The following is a 24,318-nucleotide window of genomic DNA, read 5'->3' on the forward strand; positions in this document are numbered from 1 at the left end:
TGGATTAGTGTTATAAATCCATAATATACAAATAAGAGAGAGTGTTATGGTACCAATTCAAAAAGAGCATGCAAAATAGAGAAACATGTTCTGTAATTCTGATCCATTATGCACATACTAGTGTTGATCTGATTTTATAGTATACTGTGTTAAATATAAGAATAATGTGCAAAACTCAACAGGTCTCTGAAAGAGCCTCCATAGGTCTATATACATATAAATAAACAGATTCCCCTTATTTTACATTATCGAAAAATCAAAACAAAGGAAATTTGTCCACAGAAATACCATACCTATTCCAATATCTGAGCACAAAAGGGTAAGTAAAGAATAATTCCTTTGCTTTTGTGAGTTCAAATTAGACCTTGACCTTTGTTAACTCAGTTTATGGTGGTTTATTTTATGCAGGAAGGTAGGAATGTAAATTCGAATAATCTTTAATTAAAGAGTTTGGTTTGTTCTTCCAATAGTAGCTCTAAAAGAACTTAACAACATTGCTAGAATGAGGGTTTTTTAAAAAAGACCTTTCCTACGGGTTTTGAAAAAGAAGAGAGAACTGTCTGTAGCTTGCTCTATATGCTAAAACTGGCAAATAGGGAAAGAGAGTAAATAATAACTGAAGATGAGCCTGAATCTAGTAAAGGAGGGAAGTTTACATTAAATGCTTCTGTTAGACTCTTGAAGCTCTCATTTAAGTTTGGGATAGTATAACAAAAGTGTGTGCTCCCCAAGGCAAAATATTTTGTGTTCTGAATTTGATACAATTGTAATAGGACTTTTTTTTTTCTATTTTGGAGGAAGAGCTAAAGGTTTGGAGAACAGCACTTTAGATGCTACTATTATTAATACTAAATTTCTTAGCTGATACCTTTTAACCAAATATAGGATCCGACTGTTTCTGTGGAGGCTGCTGCAAATCGCCCCCCAGAACAACTGCAGATGCAAGGAAAGGCCCCCAGCACCGGGCACTTAACTGTCAGAATAAGAAAGGAACAGTAGACTAGCTTGTTCGTGGATTTTACACCGCTGGATGTCTGGGGAAAAAAATCGTTTCTCAGACAAGCGAGGACTAGTTTTTTCTCCCTGAAAGAACTGCCATCGTAATGTAAACGTAACTCTTTAATAAGCAAGTCGGTGGCTATATTTTCTTTCACGGGGACTTTCTAATGGTGGTATAATTCCTGATGAGACTGATTTCCGTTAGCTAATGAATTTTCACTACGATTTAGAAACAAAAATGACAGCATCCCTCTAGAAGAGGATGTTCAAATAAGAGGGCTAGCTTAACCAAAGGCAGACACGCACGCAGTTGATTTCTACTTAAGAAAATATCAAACACCTCGACTTTGTAGTTTGTTTTTAAACATGCACCTTAGAGAGAGAGAGAGAAAGAAATTTTTCCACGGAGGGGGAGGGGTATTATTAGGCTATTAAAATGTGGGATGGCCGTTACTACTACACGGAGCCGTTCTTACATCCTGTTGTAACTCTGCTCGTGGTACTGTTTATGCTTGGTCGCATCTTATTGTAACTGCAATGACGCCCCCCTCCCTTTTGAGGGTGAAGGGCATATTTAAAACTCCCATATCGTTTCCTTTTCTACGTGGTGCTGAAAAAGGATTTAAAGTGAGAACGAAAGCCGGCTTGTGTAGCCTTATTGGGGAGCTCCTCAACCCCCCCCGTGTCAAACCTCTCCGGAGGATGTGCTCGGGGCATTGCTTCCCACCACAGCCCCCCATTATTAGGTATTGTTTTGTCTGACACGCTGACCAACTGAGGTTTATTTTCCAAACATCCCGCTTTACTACCTGTCATTTCTTTGTGGGTCCTAAACTGTGCGGTGTTGACAGGTCCATGCACTGCTAAATGAGAGAGCCTGGAAAGCCACCATGGCGTTTACCCTGGGGTTTCCGATTAATGATGCATAATTTCAAGCAGAGGTTGGGTTTCTTTTTGTGGTGGCTGTGTTGTTTCTGTTTGTTTTAAGAAAGCTATGCAATCTTATAATTCATTTTACCAATCTGAGTGTGTATGTATATGCCCTAAACTCAACCGCAAACTTTAATATGCTACTCCTCCATGCATATCTTTCCCCAGAGTCTGGTGTCAGTTACGCTCCATGTAAATCTGGAGTAACTCTAGCGAATTTAATGCATTTACTTCAGATTTGCACCACTCCCCCGGGGAGATCAGGATTTAGTTCTTCGTGGGGCTGGGAACAGGGAGTTTTATGAGGGAATTTAAACATGCGAACTATTTTTCGGGCTGTATGAGCGTAAGAGAAACTTGGAGCGTCAGACAAAATAGTAAATGGGAGGAGGAGAGGTGTTCTGCACATCGTTAAGTCCCTCTCTCTCTCGATATGTATAAATTGAGAGAAGGGGTGGGTGGTGCTTAGCTAAGACTGGACTATGCTCCCAGCAGTGCTCTAGCACATACTCATCGCGTCTGCTCACATCAGCCTCTTTGATCGCCGAGGCTGGAACCAGCTCGGGTATGGGACCGGTTAGGAAACAAAGAAAACCCCAAAGCCCGAGCGTCCCCCGCCCCGTAGCTAGAGCGTTTGCTGTGGCTGCCGTGCGGGCGGCTGGCAGGGAGAGGCGCGCAGGCAGCCGAGGAAGCGCTAGCTCCGCCAGTGGGCGGTGTCTGGCGGCGGGGGCCGGGGCTGAGGGAGTGCGGCGGCGATGCTCCCCGCCTCCCCCGCAGACACACACACGGAAATGTTCGTATGGCGGGGAAGACGCTCCAGCTGCTTTGAATCGCGAGGCGAGCGCGTGCCGGCGAGGGGACGCTAAGGGGGGACTCGGAGCGGAGCCACTTCGCGACCAGCAGCAGCGCCGTGGCCCCTCCGACCTAAAGAGGGGGGTGCAGATGTGACGCCAGTGGCAGGGGGCGAAGCTGTTTCCCGGGGGATCTGCTGGGGGGCAGGGAGAGCACCTCGCCCGCAGCGCCTCTCCTCTGCCCGCCGCTCCGCGTCTCCGGCAAGCGTCCTGCCTCCCAGCGCCGCCGAGGGGCGGGCGGGCCGGCCGGGCGATGTCCAACCCCGAGAGGCTGCTCTCAGCCCGCCCCCAGACCCCGCTGGCTGCAGCCGGGGGAAAGCCCGGCTCCGGCACTGTCCGCTCCTATGGTCAGAGCAACGGAGGCAGCGCCGGGGCTCCTCCTCCGGGAATCGGCTCGGCTGCCTGCAGCTCCCTCTCTGCCCTGCTTCCAAGCAGCTGCCGCCGCCGCGCCGCTGGGACCGCCGCCGCCGCCTCCTCCTCCTCGGGCATCGTCCCCAGAGCCGCCGCTGCTCTCTGGGCTCCTCCAGTCCCCCCCTTCCCCGCCCCTGCTCCCTCTTCCCTTCGCTCCTCGCCGCCGCCTCCTCGCCTCCCCCCCTCTGCTGCCTCTGCGCTCGCAAGTCTCCAAGGAAGGGGGGGAGGAGGAGAGGCGGCAGTGGCGGCGGCAGGAGGAGGAGATGTTGGAGGAGGAGAAGCAGCAGCAGCAGCTCCCTTGATCGTCCATCTCAGCAGCAGCAGGAGCAGCAGCAGGAGCAGGCTGTTCTTCTCTTCCTCCATCCAGGGCTTGCTGCTCCCTTCTCCAGCCGCCGGACCCCGGCAGCACCAGCCGCGGCTCCTCCTCGCCCCAGCTGCCTCTCGCCTGTGGTCCTACAATTTCCTGGGTGCTGCAGCAGCAGCCGCCCGCGGCGACGGGATCCGAGGAGACGGCCCCGGCAGGAGCAGGACCCCTAGGCAGCGGCATAGAGGCTCCTTCCTCTCCTTCTCGTCTCCCCTGCTGCTAAGGCCAGACATGGAAGATGGATCTTCTTCTACAAGCTGCTTTAGGAGGTTTACAGACTGTTTCCTGGGCACAAGTAGGTGGCCGAGCACTTAGGGCAGGGGCTGGCTGCGTGCCTGCGCGGGGAGGATGAAGGGAGGGCTGGGTGCACGGACGGGGGGTTGGGGCGAGCTTCGCGAAGGGGGAGGCCTTTTATTCTCCGCGTGGGGAGGATGGGGTGGCTGTGGATGCACAGAGCAGGGTGCGTAAAGCTGCATGGAGGAGGGCGTGCATGGCGGAAGGAGGTGGTGGGTGGATTGAGTTTTATTTTGGGGGAGGCTCTGATGTGTTCGGAATTTCTCTCTCGAGCATTATTTCGGAATCAGTTGTAGTGCTCGCTGGGGGCGGGTAGAGAAATCAGTGTTTGGCTTGGTGCATGCTTGTTTGGCCATTCATACTATGGGTACCATGGGGGAGGATCGGAGACTTTCACCTTTTCTGGGCTCGGAACTTGCCTAAGTCGTAAAATCAGCAAGCTTCTGCTCTCTCAAGGTGCGGGGCGGGAAAGCAGCAGCAGAGAATATGGAAGCGGGACCAGGAAGGGTGGGATGGATGTTTGGAAGAAGACGAACAAAACCCCCACGCTCCGGGCAGCTCTGACACAAGGAGATGGGTGTGTGTTTGCTCGCTCTTCAGCATCCAGTGCCCTCTCCTCCTGGCGGTAGCTTTCAGTGCCGCCGGGATAACAACAGCCACGGCAGAAACACGTGCTGCGGGATACCGCTGGGGTGAGGAGGTGCTCGAGTGGCGGGAGGCTGGAATCTATGGGGCTGGACAGTCACAAGGGACTTTCTTACATCTAATAGCTTCCACCCCCAAGCGAACGATCACCCCCCCCAGCAGGTGTCGGTGGGCTCAGTTACAAAAGTGCCAAGAGGTGGCAGTGGGACCCATACATCCAGCGTCCTCCTCCCTGCTCTGCTCAGTCGGGGCCCGGGGCAGGCTCGCCGGTTGTCCGGGGGAGCGGGGGTTCCTCGGTGCTCCATGGAAGGCACAAGGTGGCGGGGTGGTTTGGAGGGCCGGCGGCAGGGGTGGGGCAGGTTATCGCGGGGGGGGGGCGATTAGGGGTAGCGTGGACAGGGGGCAGCTTTGAGAGGAGGGCGGGTGCCGGGGAATGGAGCACAGGGCGGGTGGGAGCCGCTGGCAGCCAGCGCCGAGCTGCCAAATCCGCGAGGTGGTGAAGGGAGCGAGGCTTGGCGTTGCAGGACCGCTCCATTCATAACCCAGCGCCAGGCTCTCCCTCCGCGCCCGTGTGCCAGCCTCCCTGCGAGCGACCCCCGGCCTGCCCCCCACCCCCGCCGCGGCCGTGCTGCGCTTCGCGTCGCCCCGCCACCCTTCCCGGCTGGGAAAGGCGGTGGGAGTCGCGCTCTGGACGCGGGGCCGTTGCACACAGAGGGAAAGGTTTGCACACACAGAAGGAAGGGCGGACAGACGGGGCTGTTTTCTGGGACCTCTCCCTGTTCTATTTAGTGGGCCGCATGAACTAGCCATTTTCTGACCAGGCGCCTGGATCGGGCCTTTCTGTGCCGAGGCGCTGGACCTGGGGCTGCTGCGGCACCCCATGACTTGAAGTGGTTTACAGTGTGTTTCAATCGCTGTTAGCGCCCCCACTATACAAATTGTTCCAGCATCTCTGGTTCTGTCTTAGGAGAAATTCATTTCACCCAAGTGCAGGTATTTGTGAAACTGTAGTGAACTTTCTCCACTGAACTTGAGTTGCATCAACCCCCACCACCCCAATGGTATTGTAACTGTACTAGTGTGAAAACGCTTTGGGGCTGGTTTTGACACCCAGTTACTGCATTATTTTTTTAAAAATTGTTGAATCATAGTTATTTTTGATGTCACAGGTTCACTTTGATTAGATGACTTTTTTGGGTGCATGTAAAAGCTATTTGTTTCCAAAATGTCTATATTTATGTATGTAAAAAATTTCAGGGATGCCAGCTAAAATCGGGCCACGTTGCTTGATAACTCATCACTGATTTTAGTGTAATTAGCATAGTGAATGTTTGTTGTTTTTGTGATCTGATCCGTGTGGGAAAGGACGCCCTTACATGTGCCTCGGCACGTCTTTCCATGTTGATTTATATGTCACCCTGCCATACAATCAAATGTGTATATATAGCTGTTTATGCATGTTCACATGCACAGTGTTATCACACTACGAAAATGTATAGCTAATTCCAGAAGTGCTTATAGAAGTAGAAATTGGAGGAAAAAAAAAAAAAAGCCAAACCCATGGGGTTTCTTGCTGTCTTTATTCCTGTTCCCACTTTGAGAGAGATGGTAGAAGGCTACTCATACTTACAGCACAAGTCAGATTTTTAAAATAAATAGTCTGAGAACAAGAGACTAAACCAGAGAATTTCTGCCAGTTGGGCAGTTCTCTGGCACACATCATCAGAAAAAAGATTTGCAGGATTATTATGTAAAATGTTTTGAAAACATGAGTCCAGTTCACAGAGAAGCTCTTAATAAATAAATAAAGGGAGAAAGTCAAACAAAATACTGGAGTCTAGACAGCTTTAGCGGGGCTATTGCAAAAGGCAGAACTATATCTTTTGGAAAATGCACTTGTCAGTCCACGTTTGGAATGCCACGTGCGGTACTGGTTACAGTACCATAAGAAGGATATTACTTTTATGAAGACGGTGAGGTAGTGTAGGATAATGACTCTGATGTATTATACTATGCATATCTCAAAGTTTATTATTTTCTATTATCAAACACTGTGTGGGTGTAAATAAAATCTTTGAAAAACTGCGCAATATAATGACTAAAGGCAGTTTGCATAAGGAAAGGTTATGGGAATTGGGATGGGTTTCTCAGAAAAGAGACATTGAGGTGACCTAATTGAAGTTCTCAGCATTGTGATGCAGATGAAGTTGCTAGGGATTTATTCCCTCACTGTTCTCCTCCCACATGAACACGCTAACCAGGCTAATAGTGGCATTCAAAATATTAGCTAAAAGCTGATTATTTTTTATTTCAGGTCCTGCAGTATCAGTTCATGCCACATCTGGCTGGTTCTTGCTCTGCTGTGATGACCAAACATGCCACATACTGGTTTTGTCACAACTAGAGCATTGCACTGGCCTGCAGTGGGTCAGGTAAATGTCTTTTATCATTATATTGTGTTTTTCAAAGTTTTAAAACTATGTATTTAAGATAATTTGGGATATAAAATAGTAAACTTTGGGAAACATTCAATATAATACATCCATAAGACTGGATTTTGGGTCCATCCTCCAGTGGAAATTCCACAGTAGCTGTGATATTGTAAGTTTGTTGTTTTTTTGTGTGGAATGGTCTGAATTTCCAAGAGGCCATTTCTGCAAACACACATATAACTTTCCATATGTGTGTCGTACAGGACTACACGCATGCAGAAAATTACTAGTATGCATAAGTATTTGCAGACTGGAGACCTGTGCTGGTAGAAACACTATATTGTGACACTGATATTTTGGGCCTCATGTTTGCACCTCATGTCTCAATAATGCTTTGTTATGATGCCACAAGTTTGTCGTGCATTTAAATGTGACAAACTTAAAGCATCACTACGCAGTAATCATCTGAGAAGGATGGATGTATTGGGATGTGGAAGGCTGAGGAAAGATGAGATTTTAGCTAAAATAGTATCTTGAATGCCTCTGATAGCCTGGCTAATGGGAAACTCAACCTGGGATCAAGCTGTTTTGTCTCTGGCTTATGTATCATCACTTGTCATCAAGATTCTGTAGGACAAATGTTTGTCTTCAGCAGTGATTCACTAGTGTGTAACTGTGAGCAGAAGTAGGTTTTGCAATTGAATCTTCCTTTAAAATGTAGTTGATGATGCAGTAGTCAGCATAGGCTTTGGCTCTCACTCTCATAAGTGTACTGATTCTGCATTGTTTAAGGAGTAGAAATTTCACTGAAGTAATATAAACAATTTTTTGTGAGTTGGGATATCACTGAAAGGCTGTATCAGGATTGTTCTGTTGTTCTAGGCATTGTGCAAACATGTAGGAACACCGGGGCCTTTCTGTGAAGAGCTTTCACTTGTTTCTTTTGAAAAAGATTGTGTATATCAGGGAGTAGAAGGGAATGGGAGCAGTGAAGAGCAGGGTAGTGATAAAAAGCTCATGAAGTTACATAGGTTAGCTATTGAACAACTTCATGGCTCTAAATCTTGTGATTTATTTAATAAATAAATGAGCTGTTCCTTAGCATCATTGGTTGACTGATTTCTTTTAGGCATCGCGGCAGAATTAGGTCTTAAATTGGGGAGGTAGTGATCTCACAGATCAGTTAGGGAGCACATGCCTTGTGGAAGGGGCAGTGTGAAAGCACAAGAATCTTTGTGGGAGAAGCAAACAAATGGACACTGGGATCACACCATTTGAGTGAGATGCCACTTTTACCTGGCCACTTTTCAGAGTAGGACAGTCGTTTTGTTGGATTAAAGCTTTATGACTGTAATGAAGTCTCCCGACACGCACGCTGATCTCCTTCCTGCCTTTGGTAGTGGTATCAGGTATTTGAGCCACTGTCATTTAATCTGATCTGGTGGAAATTAGAGTGTTAGGATGGGTATATATGTATGTGTTTATATAACTTTCACACCCAAGCCACTGAGTCACTTATCTCTGATAAAACTCAGTATTTGTTCTTACCAACTTTTTAATTTGTTGTACAGACCAAAACTTCCTCGTATTCAGCTTTAAAATTGTTCTCATTCGTTATTCTAATACCAATACAGTGTACATAGCAGCTTCCAGTACATTTTTTGAAATTTGTTTTAATTTACTTTTAGCTTTATAAAACATACCCATCAGACACTCTCTGAATGTATGTTCATAATTTAAAAACATAGCACAACTTAGTGTCGGGCTTGAATATATCCAAAATTATATAGGGTTTCAGCTGAATAATAGTTTGGTCAATGAGATTTAAATGAATAACACTGTTTAAAGAATAGTCTCTGTTCATTTTCTAGTTATTATTTAAAAAAAATGGCATGTTTTCCTTAGCACAGAATTTACACCTTTTGTACTTAAGATGTTAATGATTTTTATCACTATGTTCTCCAGCTCACACAGGAAATGTTAAACGACAATAAAACAAAACCAAAAAACAACCCATTATCACCTGTAGGTGAATGCTTTCCATAAAACTATCCCTCTATATTCGACCTCTTGGTCCTTATTCTCAAAGGAGAGCTGCACAACACCTTCAAATGACAAACGTGGGAGCTTAAATTCATAACTTTTTGATACTAAAACTCATGGATTGAATAGAGACACTGGCTTTATGGCTTATTACAATAATTTATAACCCACTTACCCCACCCCCAGCATTTCCCCCACCCCATGTGACTGGAGAGGTGTTGGCACTTCACCTCAAATGGTCCCTGAAATATGTGTTAGCTGCTTATGCTAAACAGTCTGTTCCACCTTGTATTTAGCTGTGATACTCTGAGTACCTTTCCCAGACCTGAAGAAGAGCTCTGTGTAAGCGCAAAAGCTTGTCTCTCTCACCAACAGAAGTTGGTCCAGTAAAAGATATTACCTCGCCCTCCTTGTCTCTCTGATATCCTGGGACCAACGCAGCTGCAGCACTGCATACGATGTTTTTTTTAATTGTTGTTGTTTAAACTTAACTGCGTTTATTTTCTTTGACTCAGTGTATTTTGGTCTTTTCTACTCCCTCTGCTGGCTGTTTGAATTGTAAATAACTATATCAAACTCCGGTGTTAAATCCGTGCTGATATTACCAATGCTTTCAGAAACATTGGTATTCAGAATTGCAGAAGTCCATATTCATTTCAATCTTCATTAGAAATTCAGAAAAGCCTACAGTTGGTAAATGAAAAAAAATGATGGAAAAGGAAAATACGTTCAAATTTCTAAGAAGGGTATTCTCAGTTTTGTTTTTACTTTGCATTGATTTTAACTTTAGAAAAGTTGATGTCCTTTAGCTGCAGTGAGCATCTCCTTAGCAGTAAATAAACATCACACTGCACTGGAAAGTCTCAGATGGATGCATTATACACCAAACAATTTTCTGTTATATTAGCGTATTTAAAAACTGCAGAAAGGGCCATGAACTTTTTTTTTGTAAGGTTACCACAATCAGTGCTCAGTCTTACACTTGAACATGTGCCTACATATCTAAATATATCTTGTACAAATGCAATGGCTAGTTGTGCAGGAAACTTGATTTGTGCACCAGTGTACAATAATTGTCTTATATAGCACCTACCATCCTTGCGCATTTTACAAACTAAGCCAGGGATTGCTTCATGTACCACTGAAATGCAGCAACTTCTGGAGGGGAATAAGGCAATTTTAAGACTGTATAGCAACATTTCAGAGCCGAAAGTAAAGACTACTGTATTTAGTTGAAACTGCAAGGGAAATTTTTGGACCATGCCTCCAGGATCTTTAGTGACCACCAGTGGTTAAGGGCAATGTTTTGTACCTCATCTGTGCTAGTGTTCTGGTTTAATTCTAACACAGACTGAATCACAGCATCGCTTCCTGCAACACCTGGGTGTTTCTTCTTCTGTTCAGATGCTTACATAGCCTGACTCTGCTTAACTTGTGAGACCTGACTGGCACTCTGCACAGATTTGTGTGGTTGCATGTGGAATTTAAGCAGAATCAAGCCTCAGCTCTGCTGACTTATTCTATCCAATGCCAGGTTTTTACTATCTAATTCAAACAAAGCAAGGAAACCAAGTTTTGATTCTGGAAGATTTCTTTTTAATGTAGCTATTCATCGTCACAGTAGTCATTTAAATGTAACAAAATGGCATAATTCTGTGGTTGGTTTGTTTCTTCATTACTTTTTTGTCCTAAGGTGTAGAACAGCAGGAGTTATTTAGGCTGGTCCCTTGATCTGCAGTGATCTGTTACTCAAAGAATAACATTCAGAATGAATTAGTATTGCTCACTCTCGCAGGTGATTTTGGCACATGCTGCAAGCAGTCACACCATGATGCAAAAAACTCTAGTCTTATGTGATTTTCAGGCTTGCCCAGAGAAAAACTCCCTCTGATTGTCTGCCTTCCCTACTCCCTGCCTCCTGGGGTGGACAGGCAGTCACAACGGCTGCAGGCAGTGCTCTCTCTGTCCGCTTAAGGGCTGGCAGAATTGTTCTGGGGGCAAGGAGCAGCTGATATCACTTTCATAAGGAGGAATCAGAGCCTAGCAGCTCAGGATGGCTCTGCTCCCTCCTTCCTCTTCCCTTGTGAAAGTTTGTCAGCTCATCTATGCTCCTTTCCTCCTGTTTCTCCATCAGCCTTATGCCGGGAAGGGGCAGAAAAGGACTGCTGCTGGAATTGTCCCAGGACTGGGAAGGGAGTGGAAAAATCCCTAGACCCTCTCCATCTTTCACTCCCCTTCTCTCCCCAACTTGGTAGGGGTTGGAGAACAGTGGTTCTCAAACTTTTTTTAATTTGCGGACCCTAAACACAAATTCAAATAGAGGTGTCAACCCCTATGGAAATCTTAGTCTGTGGATCCCCAGGGGTCCATGGACCACAGATTGGGAACCACTGGTGTACAACATCCGCAACAGCAGGAGGCCAACGGGTGGGCAGAATTGATGTGGGCTTGAGGGGCAAAAAACGATTGATTTGGAGCTGAGAGCAGACACACGTTACAGGGCTGGAGGTGCGGAACCGATTGTTGTAGGAATGGATAGTAAGGTGGCCACTCATGCATCCCCAGAATACCAATACTGGACATTCCGGTACATCCAGGAATGTCATGAGCTGACGGAGCCTACGTTACTCTGCCCCTGGAGGATGCCAGCGGAAACAGCATGTCTTGCACTTCAAAATAGCATCCTCCATTTCCAGTGCTGGGCAAAACCCATATCTGGTTTTATACCAGTACCAGACAGCAGACAAACCTTGATAAAACAGGACGGTCAAGCCTGAAACCGACAAAAGGCCTACCGAGTAGCGGAGAGGGAGCTGGAGGGGAGACAGAATTATTTAGATGACATTTTTGAGTTTTGGGAGAAGTTGGAAACCTTCCACAGCATCAGAAGCACTTTATACACTTTTCTCTAATTTTATGCAAATTAAAGATCTGCTGCTTATTTTGACAGAAGATGTTGGCAGGTATGGATTTTGGAGAAGCAGAGTGAGCTGGAATCAATGTGCAAGACAGAATTAGTTCTGACTATTCATCATCTCACACACATTGGCAGTAGTCAGGGAGTTCAAAACACAGACAGACCAAATTCCACGATTTAATCTTTTCAACTCTCATGGATTTTTTGAGGGTCTGACTCACAATTTTTTGAATTTTTGGCATTGGCAGTACTGAAGAACATCAGTGAAACATGGCATCTCCTGTTGTGGGAATGGTGTGGTGGAAAACAGTATTGTGTATATGTATGTACTTAGATGACTGCTATTTCCTAAGATTCATTCATGTACGTAATTACAGTATATTCTTGCCAAGTATTAACAAATGCTGCAAGTGAGCCTCATTGTCTTCTCTCCTACCTTATGCACATCAAATCCACTATTTAAAAAAAAACACCCAATTTAAATTAGAGGTCAACGTGCTGTATTTTATCCTGAAGAAAAAGAATGAATCATTCTTGTTATGCTCACGAGCAATATCATTGGGATAATAAGGGTAATTATTAATTAGAGATGGATTTTGCTAATTGGTTTATTGTGAAACGCTTGGATCATTGTAAACCTATGTACTACGTAAATGGAGGATGAATTCATTTATACACCCTTCAGTCCCAGTGCCCTGAACTCATGCTAAAATTTAATAGTTTCAAACAGGTACAATTTAAAAAAAAAAAAAAAAAAAGCTGATAGAGCAATGTTTTCTTCTCTAAAATATTGACCTTCCCCGCAATACACCTGTCTGTATCCCAGGATAGGCAAGATTTAATCCAGGGCAAGTAACAGCTTTTCAGTACATTAAATTGTCACATCTACAAAAAGTGATATCTCACAGCCCCAAAGGGCTGGAAATGGGAGCTCTATACCACTGGGAGGGAGAATCCCTGATTCCTGGTGGGGTTTAGCATGCTAACCTAGCCCTAAAAGGTCACAAAATAAATGACTTTGGGATGTTAATCACAGCCCAGTTTTGGAGCAACCCAAACTACTTTAGTAGTTTGTTTTGTTTTAAAGTGGCTTTTCAAAAATAAATTATCTTTAAAAAAAAAATCCTATAACAACAAGAATAATAATCCTGATCTTGCATGATGGAGGGAACTTCAGAAGTTGTAGATGGTCAGAATCTAGATCATTTAATCCCTTTTCCTGCTTGGGAACACCTGATCTTTTAGGAATTCATGCTTTGCAGCTAAAAACATAAACTAGTATATGTACCCCTTAGGAGTGCAATTTTAATTTGCTTCAGCCTGTAGGGTAACACCATATTAGCAGAAAACACAATCTTTTCCTTTCCCTGGGTATTTCGGAAACATTTCTGCAACTCTCAGATTCTGTTGATTCAGAGAACAAGAGGCTAAATTTGGGCTCTCCTGTCTTTAGTGTGATAACTAGATATCTGTCCTTCTCCTTCACTATCTAATCTTTGTACCTCAACAGTAGTTCCTTCCATGATGTCTTATTCCATTTACTTCCAAACTTTTCTGTATATCTAAAGCTACTAGTCTCTCTTCTACACTGAGATTTCCTAAAAGCCAAGTTATGCCCCTCAGTATTTATCCCTCTGACTTTTCTCATGTCAAGCTTGTGCTATATTATTACCTGTTTGCCTGTACTGTCTATTTTATTTATTTTTGATATGCTTCTTTCATATATCTTGGAAACGTCTTCTAACTGAACTCCTTATTGCTTTCTTGGAGTTTTGCCCTGTTTCCTGTGTTTTGTCTTCATGACCCCCCCCCCCGCCCCTTTTAGGCCTTATCTGTTTCTCTGCTTAATATTATTTCTTTCTTATCCACCCATCAGCTTCTTCTAGCTGCTGTTTCCTTCCTGATTGCTGGATTCTGTAGAGATTCCTTCCCCTCCCCCCATATGCCTGACTCCTTGCCCTATCCTTATCTGCAGGTTTTAATTCCCCCTGTATACCCCCAACAGCTGTTTTCCTCTGAGCCAGTGCACTTGTGTTACTTCAATTCACGTTCATTTTACCTGTGTGTCCTGTTCTCCACTCTTTCTCCCCCCCCCTCAAGAATTCCAAATCACACCCAACAATCTCAAAAACCTTCCTATGTGTGTTGCATGTTTCCTGTGATTCACTGAATTTCCTAATCTGGCACCGTCTGCCTTGCCTTAAGTGTGATATCACTAGTATTTTTTTTTTCTTAAAGCAAACAGTTCTCATAAAAGGTGCAGTTTGCTGTAATAGAAAACTGAAGTAATCTATTCTTATAACTGGTGCTGCCTCAGCCAGCGTGCACAAGTTTCTTCACACCAGCCTTCTGATGTGCCTCACTTCAAATCTGTAGGGAAACTACTTTTATGGGGAAGGAGGTTGTCTTTAATTTTCACAAATAATGTTTTTGAGTCAGCTTCCCTTGAGAAGCTGATCTTTAGCATAGATCCTAATTTGTGGAACTTAGTTTTCAGATCTGTCAGTCTATGATTATGAGTATAATCAGCTTCAGCATGGCTTTCAGGACTGCTGGCTTCTTTCCAGCCACTGCATCTAAGAGGCAAGAAACTCTAAGTGACTCAGGGTCATGACTAAATAATATTATGTCCTTTTCTAAGAACTGAAGGCCAAATTCCAGATGTAATGCAGAGTCTGGGAAGAACTAGGTAGCCTGGGAATGTGTACAGGTCTGCAGAAACATCTGTCCTGGTTGTGGAGGGAAAGGAGATTACTGCTTCCCCAGCCATCCCTGCAAAACTCTTTTCAGTGAAAACTCTGCATTGGTCAAGGATATTAACTAGGGGGAACAGGACATTGCTCCAGCCTTTCTTTCTCCTCATGATTCTACTCTGTGTAGTGAGAGAAACCTGCATTGGCTGTGTGGGAAGGACATGGTCTGTGATCCACAGGGGCCTCCTGCCTGCTGAGCAGTTGCGGAGATTCTGATTGTGGAGCTTGTCTGCACCTCTTAAATCTTATACCTTGGAATTGTTTGAACCAGTGCAGAGCTAGCATATGCTGTTGAATGGGCTAATGCAGTCCTTACTTCCACAAAATCATAGACCAATATTTCATCTTTAAAGCAGAGCCATATGTCATACAACTTGATAAGTGAAACAGAGTGGTCCATTGGATATGGCACCAGAGTGGAGGACTTTGATTTGTTGTGTGACTGTGAGCAAATCATTTGACCAATCTGTGTCTGTTGTCCCGTCTGTACTTTGTAAAACTCTTTGAAAGCTATGGATGAAAACTGCTATATAAGTGCTAAGTATATTTACAGGTTGGGGGGAATGTTTATCTATTCATGACAGGAGGCTAGAATATGCTAATAATTTTGACTGCAGATATTAGGGGAAAATGACAGCAACATATCTAGTTAAAGTGGTGGCATTGCAAAGAAATCAAAGTGAAAAACATTGTAGTAAAGAAAGAATGCAACATTTTCGGTGCTCAAAAGAACGTGATTGCATTTGAAGAAAAGTTGTACCCCTTTAGAGAAGGCTATCTTTAAACTCTAATTTATGTCTTTTTGGGGTAGATGAAACAATTTTTCCATTGCTGTGTAAATGATATCTGTCAGCAAGTTGTTGATAGGATTTTGTAGATATTCTTTCATTGAAGTAAGATGAGGTTTTTTCCTGTACGTGGCTCCAGCCCTTTCTTTAACTATCATCATCATCTCCCTTCAACAAAAATGTTTTTCTTTCCTTTATTTAATATCGATAAAAGTCACCAAGCATCCATGCTGGTATATTGTTTCTGAATTTATTTATACATTTGCAGTAAATGCCTAAAATGTGTATTCTTCATTTTTTGCAGTTTAAACATTATTATTCTTATCTGACTCATTTCTTTATACCAAACCTTTGTATATGTAAACTGGCCCAGTCTTTTACCATTTTCTGCTAAGTCACTCTAGGACTTTTCTGTATTTTCTTCAGTGCATTTCATTGTATCCTTTATTTGTAACACAATGATTAGTGCCTATTGTTCCTCTCCCTCCCGGCACAGTTTCTCTATAAATAATACAAATATGGTTACATACATACTGCTTGCCCATCTTTGATTTGTTAATCTGACTTTTCTCTAAAGCTGTGGTTCTCAGCCTTTCCAGAAAACTGTACTCCTTTCAGGAGTCTGCTTTGTCTTGCGTACCTCCAAGTTACACCTCACTTAAAACCTACTGACTTACAAAACAGACCTAGAAATACAAAAGTGTCACAGCATTCATGCTATGACTGAAAAATTGCTGACTTTCTCATTTTTACCATATAATTATAAAATAAGTTCTTTGGAATATAAATATTGTACTTGCATTTCAGTGTGTAGTATATAGAGCAGTCATTGTGTGAGATTTTAGTTTGTACTGACTTTGCCAGTGCTTTTTATGTAGCCTGTTGTAAAACTAGGCAAATATCTAGGTGAGTTGATGTACCCCCAGGAAGACCTCTGCATACCCTCGCGGTATGCGTACCCCTTCGTTGAGAACCACTGCTCTAAAGGACCCGTGTGTCGGTGTGATACCAGATGACAGTTATGTGGGCAGTATGTAAAGTACTCTGGCCCCAAGACAAGTGTCAATATTTGCTGTCAAGGTCACAACTATGATGTTCATTTGTGTTCACTTCCAACATGGCTGTAAGAACTGGACTTTTATTTGTTTTGGTGCATTCAGCTATGTGTAACTTAATGTGATGAACCACTTTGCTAGCACTCTGCAACATATTTTTTTAACATCTTTGAGGTTGACTGAGGCTGAATCAAAGCAACTGGTCATTCTGGAGAGACAAGAAACCATTTTTTCCAATCGCCTTCAAAAGGAGGGTTTTTTCCTATTTGAAAACATTTTCTCTGATGCTTATATAGTATAAAGAAGGGCTTTAGAGAAGCTGAATTCTTCTCCATAAATTATACATAAGAAAAAAGATGATAACAAAGCTGGCCACCCACTTAAAATGGTCAGTACCGAGAAGAAATCTGCATATTAAGATAATAGACAAAAAGTCATGGGCAGGTATACGGCTTCTTTACATACAGAGTTATACTAGTTTAACTTAAGATGTGATTTTAAACTGATTTTATTAAACTGGTTCAGAAGTCTGTGTGGATGGGAATCGTATATTAGTTTAAACCAGGATTATTTCGGTTAGTTAGAAACAGATTTAAACTAAACTGAATTTAGCCACTTTCAAACTGAAATGATTCTCTGCGTAGAATTTTGCATTGGCTTTGAATCACTTTAACTAACTAAACTAGTGCAAGTTTGTATTTGGGCAAGGGTTTTAGAGTCTTGCTTATGTCTGTTGTGATCTATTTATTAAAAAAAATTACTCTTGGGGACTTATATTTTCTCCTTTATGTTCGAAACTAGAAGTATCAACTCTCAGGAGCTATTCTTTTCTATATACTTACGTTAAATTGTGTGCTCAAGTGCCTTGTAATCAGTGTGCATTTGCTTAAATTGCCAAGGTTCAAAGTGCTGGTTACTTGTCTTTCTGATGAGGATCTCACATTTCTGTAGTGTCTCATCCAGATGGATTCCAAAGAGCTTTTTTGACTGCTAGTACCTTTCTCCCCCTCCACACCCCGGCTTGATTTCAATAGGAATAGAAGGGGCACTAAATGCCTAATCCTGCAAGGTGCTGAGAACCCCTGGGAGGGGGAAAAAAGCTCACCAGAGATGCCTTTAAAGGATAGGAAAAAGAGGAGGTTCAGTCTGGGGGTAGATTACTGGTGATACATACAGAGCCAAAGTAATAGTACGTATTAACTTTAAATTAACAAGAAAATGTATTTTGCTTTTCAGTGCACCTTTAGCTAGTGTTGATTAGCTTTAGAAAAGTTTTTAAAAGTGTTGGACTAGCATGCTCTTTCTGCCTACAGTCATTCTTTCTCTCTTTCTCCTACTCTCCCAAGTAAAAACCCCTAATTAAAAAAGTTACTGAGGTTGCAAAATCTACCTCATTTGAAAGTTAAGAAATGCCTGATTTGAGGATCCCTGTACAGCCTTTGCCACCTTGTGCATGTGCATTATGAAACAGTCTTTAATTACATGATCACCTACTGTTTCTTCCACAGGACCTCTGCCTCATTCAGTGCACAGGGTAGATAGTGCTTTGGGAATAAAGCAGATTTTGAAGCGCTTTGAGCTCTAACGATGAAAAGCGCTATATAAGAGATAGGTATTATTATTTATTACTATGTAATAGTTAGTTATTTTTTCCTCATTATGCAATGTCTTATGCACACCGTCCAAACCCTGCATGGAGTGATTAGTTTCCCATGTGCTTTCCTATGATACTAAACCCTGTAATATCTGAGGTTCACCTCTGAATTTATCTACTCAACTCCGTTGTGAGACAGTAATGTAATTTCCATTGTACAGATGAGGAGCTGCGAAACAGGGAGATTGAGGCCACTGTGCAAAAGTCTTCATTAACTTTGGGCACCTCAGTGATTGCTCCCCAATTTGAGATACGTAGGGACTGATTTTTCTGAGGGCAGGTCCAGACTAGAGCTCTAAATCGATTTTAAGAGCTCTAAATCGATTTAAAGCTGTAACCGTCCACACTACAGAGTGCATAAAATCGATTTTAAGGGTCCCTAAAATCGATTTTGGAACTCCATCTAAACGAGAGGAGTAACCCCAAAATCGATTTCTTAAAATCGATTTTATGATAGTGTGGACGGACACCGAAGTTAATGGCCTCCGGGACGTATCCCACAGTGCTCTAGTGGCCGCTCTACACAGGTAAAGGTACTCTTCTGCTGGCCAGGTAAACAGGAAAAGCCCCGGGAACTTTGAAATTCCATTTCCTGCTTGCACAGCGTGGTTTGCTCTCGCGTTCCCCGGACCACCCAGCAAACCGCAGGGAAGGAGACCTGCTTGTTCGGGGAACGCGAGAGCAAACCGGGAAAGGAGACCAGCTTCGCCGCGGTTTGCTCTCGCGTTCCCCGAACCACCCAGCAAACCGCAGGGAAGGAGACCTGCTTGTTCGGGGAACGCAGAGCAAACCGGGGAAGGAGACCAGCTTCGCCGCGGTTTGCTCTCGCGTTCCCCGAACCACCCAGCAAACCGCAGGGAAGGAGACCTGCTTGCTCGGGGTTCGGGGAACGCGAAAGCAAACCGGGGAAGGAGACCAGCTTCGCCACGGTTTGCTCTCGCGTTCCCCAAACCACCCAGCAAACCGCAGGGAAGGAGACCTGCTTGTTCGGGGAACGCAGAGCAAACCGGGGAAGGAGACCAGCTTCGCCGCGGTTTGCTCTCGCGTTCCCCGGACCCCCCTGCAAACAGCAGGGAAAGAGACCTGCTTGCTCGGGGTTCGGGGAACGCGAGAGCAAACCGGGGAAGGAGACCAGCTTCTCCGCAGTTTGCTCTCGCGTTCCCCGGACCACCCAGCAAACCGCAGGAAAGGAGACCTGCTTGTTAGGGGAACGCGAGAGCAAAGCGGGGAAGGAGACCAGCTTCGCCGCGGTTTGCTCTCGCGTTCCCCGAACCACCCTGCAAACCGCAGGGAAGGAGACCTGCTTGCTCGGGGTTCGGGGAACGCGAAAGCAAACCGGGGAAGGAGACCAGCTTCGCCACGGTTTGCTCTCGCGTTCCCCAAACCACCCAGCAAACCGCAGGGAAGGAGACCTGCTTGTTCGGGGAACGCAGAGCAAACCGGGGAAGGAGACCAGCTTCGCCGCGGTTTGCTCTCGCGTTCCCCGAACCACCCAGCGCGAACTGACTGTGTGCCGTTTACAGGAGGGGGGGGGGTGAAGCTGTACCCAGAACCACCCAGGACGGGGACTTTGATCCCATCATGCACTGGGCTAGTAACCCATAATTCCAAAGGGCAGGGACCCGTGCAGGAACTGTGGGATAGGTACCCAGAGTGCAACGCTCAAGCAAAAGATGGACGCCAGGGAAAATGGACGCTCAACATCGATGTAAGTACCTCTAGTGTGGATGCACAAAATCGATTTTATAAAACCTTTATAAAATCGATTTTAAGCACATCGATTTTAGGCTGTAGTCTGGACGTGGGCTGAGTGTTTTATTCGTTCAAAGGACTGTACAGGCATTGGCTGATCAGAGCACACCTGGAAGGTAAGTTGGTAGGCATCATCGTCATCCCTATTTTACAGACTGGGAAGCAGACAGAATGACAGAGTGACTTGTGTAAGGCTACACAAAGAATCAGTAGAGAGCCAGAATTAGAACTCAGGTCTTCTTGCTCCCTACCTTGTCCTCAGTTCTCTGAATCACTTTGCCTTGGCATACGTGCTGAGTATCTACAGCTTCCAGTGACTTCAGTTGCAGTTGTGCGGGCTCAGAACTTCTGCATATCAGGCTTCAGATGTCTCAGGTTGAGCACCTAGAAAATGAGGAACACAATTTAATGTGTTTTAATCTAAAATGGCTCAAGAGCTATTTAAACCAATGATTCCCAGGCTTTTTATTAAGATGACAGACCATTGCATATATTATACAGAGAGAGAGAATGTATGTAAGTGTAGTAACTACTATTTACTATATTTTAACTTTTTAAAATTCCAACATGAAAGAAAAACACAATATTATGTGCATTCTACACTGCTAGCACCTCCCAGCTTCCTGTCCTGCCTTCCTCAGCTGGTTTGGAGAATTCCTGGTGGTGGTCTTAAGACTGAGCCCGCACAACCCAGCTGGGCTCGGCTCCCCACTTTGGGCATTGCTTCCTGTTGCATGGGGTCTCAGCGCCACTCAGGTTTGGCATGGTCCCCACTCCATCATGACAGAAGGGTGGACAGGCCAAAACTGAGTGGCACTGTGACCCTGTGCACCAGATTGCAACATCACTCAATTTGGGAACCCTGTCAAATTGAGCTTTGAGGTTGATTGCCCCTTTTGCCCCTGTCATAGGGAAGTGCTTCCTGGGTATGCACGGGGTGGGGAATGACATGGAGGGAGGGCGGCAATGACAAGCAACCTTGCTAGACCCTTCCTATGACTCACTTGTGGGTCAAGGCTCACCGTTTGGGAAACACTGATTCATACAGGCATATATAAACTGGTTTAAGAGTGCTGAAATGGTGTAATTAAATCAATTTAATTACACCAGTGTGAGTTTTCTAAGTTAGACAAGTCCTCATTCACTGGAAGCAATCGCCATTTCAGGAACTAATGATGTATTTGTTGAGAAATGGCAGAAATAATAATGGAGCCCATCTTACCTGGGCAATAGTAATTTAAAAAAAAAGGGAGGGGGAAATAAGAAAATAAATAAAGGAGATGAAAATAGTGAAGGATAATATTAAAATGCTTCCAGACTCTGTGTGTGGCCCAGAAGATTTCTGGACAGTTGGTCTCTTCTGCCATACTTATATTCAGCCCTCATAATTTATAGCAAATTTTGCTTCTTAACCTTGGTGGTTCTTCTCCCCCATCGGTCTTCAACTGCAGCAGTGGTACTTGCCTCATGCTTTCAGACTAAGGGCCCAATTCTTCCTTCTTTATGTTGACTAGAACCTTTGTCCACAAGTAGTCCTATTGATTTCAGTGGCATAACTTGCAGAGTAAACTACTGCTTAGTCTAAGGGTGACAGAGCTGGAGAGTATGCAAGGCGGCTCTTATTATAGTCATTCTCAGTATCCTATCCAGCATTCTCCTTTGCTTGTGCTCAGAAACTTTTGTGAAGATGTTTTAGAAACTGTAAGAGATCTTCTTGCACTGAAACCATCATGCATTCATAAATACCAGAGGACAGGAGGAGAAAGGAAAGAGTACTGAACATTCATGTTTAACATCGTGTAGTGCAATTACAGAGAACCTGGAATGTGCTCTCAGGCCCCACAGTGCTGGTTGCCAGTTCTTTCCTAGACTGCTTTCCAGATGATTTGCTGGTATTTACATATGATAAAATGCAGAATTAATACTTGTCTACAGACCTCTGCTTATTGGTGTTCAGTTTTTATTGATTGGCTGTGCATTGTTATATCTGAGCAGAGGATTAATCCTTTGGTAATTAGTACCATCTTCTGTCAGATAAAGCCTATGTTAATTTACATTTTTTAGATTCACTTTTAGATATCATTCTTATAATTTCTTATCCCACACTTGTTTGGTAACAGTACTTCTCTGGAAAAGTTACACCATTCAAATATTCCGTTACCCAAGTAACGTGAGTATCTGTGGGTAAAACACAAAATGTTGACTTATATTTAGTTTTACTGGCACCTGCTCACCTTTTTAGTAGAAATGTGATAACGTGTTTGAATATTCCCAAATCACGGTCTCCTTTCAGAGGATCAGTCTGTGTTTTTCCAGGCTGTTGACTTGCATGTTTTTTCTGCTGAGATCTTAGTGAATTGCATATGTGCAGTCATGACAAAGCATTTCAGCAATTAAAAAAATAAATCCTTTAGAAAAATGTTCAAATGAATTTCCAGAAAGGATTTGTTTAAGGGTATGCCCATACTCATTTCGAATGCAGCCATGATTCTCTGATGATGACTCTTGCCTTTTAGGACTGAAGAGTTCTCTGTTCTTGGAGGATATGATCATAGTAGGCTTCAGAATGTGGTCAAAGCTCCCATGACTACTGAGGGGGCTCCATACCTTCCCAGTGTTCTTCACCAGTGTACCTTCACCTAAATAGCTGTCATTATGGGATTTGTATCTGCAGTTACAATTATACCATTAATGCCTCTCCATTGATGAATTCATTCACGTCCCTTTCAAAGTAAGGGCAAAATCTTGACTCCACTGAAGTCAGTGGAGATTTGCTATTGACTTCAGTGAGGCCAGAATTTCACCCTAACTGTTTGACCTTGTTGTTTGTCTGCTGGTCTAGGAAACAAGTTTCCTGAGGTTGGTCGCTGATTGCAAATCATTGCAAAGTTGCAGGTTTTTTGTTTTGTTCACTTACAGCTTTCTACAGAACTAGTGAAAAAGCTTTATTTCTAAACTTAGTGCAAGGAAATTTTCTGAGTTTAATGAAACCTCTGTTTAGTTTTGTATTATGCTGAACCAGGGAATCCTTGATAACTGATTCAATAATAAGAGCTGCTAAATGCATAAAACCTCATGAATCTGATAATAAAAATAAACATTTAATGTGTTGAAAGAATACAGCTGTCTAAGGTATGGTACTTACATGGAAAATGAATAACCTTAACGACTAAATGCTTTTTGATGAAGACATATTGTTCCCTTCTGGCCTTTCTTGAGCTAAACTCTGCATTCTTGAAAGATAAAGTGCATTAAGTAGAGACAGTATCACCTGGACCTTATCCACTTCATTAATGTGTGTTTAAACCAAATCAGTTTGATATATTATGTATTATTTTAGCTATTTAGTCCAAATATATTATAATAATTCATTTAATTTGAAGTATGAACACACCACACTCCATCACTCAAGGAATTACTGTATATTTTTTAAAGATTTAAAATGAAATAACTTGTTTTGAATTTGGGTTTTGGCATTCTGAAGCTAATGACTTTCTTACGAACTTTCTGGCATGGTCTCTTCTCTAATCACTTCAGAAAGAATAAGGAAAGCTGACAGTCTGCACATATGAGCTACTCTGAACTGCTGGGTAGTCCAAATGTCTTTCCCTCCACCACAAACTTCCCTAATTTATGTGGTGAATAATTGTGTAAAGAAGGCATACTCAGAAGAGTTTTAACAGTTCTTACAAGGCAAAATTGTGCCCTCAGCTATACCTGTTTACTTCAGTGGGATTGTATGGGTATAATTGAGCGCACAGTTTGTCCCTTGCTAATTTTGTAAGTAAATTTTTGTGTGAGATGAGAGATGAGGATAGGGGAAAAGGGAATCTGTGTATATAATAAAGTGTGTGTATAAAATAATGTAGGTATATCATGAAAGAGATTAGATTATCCTTGAAGAAAGACTGATTCTGAGTTTAAAAATTCTGTTTGTATTAAGCACTTTTTGGATGCTTTAGGATTCAGCAAAATCCATTTAATGGCTTTAGTTATGAACATATTCACTTTAGACATTTCTCTAAAGTTTATCTGAACAATTAGAGATGCTATTTTAATAGCAAAAATGACTTCGGGATTGTTTTCCATTCTGTTGATATGTGAAGTAGACACAAATTGCAAATAAAGAGCAATTGTTTCATTGTTGTATAGTATCTTCCATCCTTGGATCTCAAACTTTTCTTAAAGCTCTTTTGTTGTAAGAAAAAATTAAAACGGACCAGGGAAATAGTAGTCAATGAAAAGCATTTGAGTATTCCAGTGTAAATTGGGTTTGATCTAACTGATGACGTATTTGCACTCTGCATAAACTTGCTCTTCCCCTCTTAGAAGTCACTGAATAAAACTTACTAAAGAACATAAGTTATCATTTATTTTTAAGTACTGTTGGAGCCCACTTGCACTAGCCTAATATAGTAAAACTTCATCGT

The 24,318-nt window shown here is 43.3% G+C and overlaps 1 protein-coding gene across 5 annotated transcripts in view; it reads left to right on the forward strand.

Moving 5' to 3' along the window:
• The window catches only part of PDE10A (phosphodiesterase 10A), a 601,549-nt gene that overhangs the window by 290,272 nt on the left and 286,959 nt on the right, over positions 1–24,318 (forward strand). For 2 of the 5 annotated variants that reach the window (XM_050949037.1, XM_050949038.1), the window contains exon 1: positions 3,034–3,850. The exons of 1 other annotated variant lie outside the window; for it this stretch is intronic. In XM_050949037.1, coding sequence (XP_050804994.1) covers positions 3,034–3,850 — 817 coding nt within the window. Of the gene's footprint in view, positions 1–3,033; positions 3,851–4,500; positions 4,542–24,318 lie in introns of those variants that run through there. 2 more of the 5 variants (XM_050949041.1, XM_050949042.1) reach the window with 2 other exon arrangements.

This window comes from Gopherus flavomarginatus, chromosome 4 (assembly GCF_025201925.1).
Source record: "Gopherus flavomarginatus isolate rGopFla2 chromosome 4, rGopFla2.mat.asm, whole genome shotgun sequence".
Taxonomy (NCBI): Eukaryota; Metazoa; Chordata; order Testudines; family Testudinidae; genus Gopherus; species Gopherus flavomarginatus.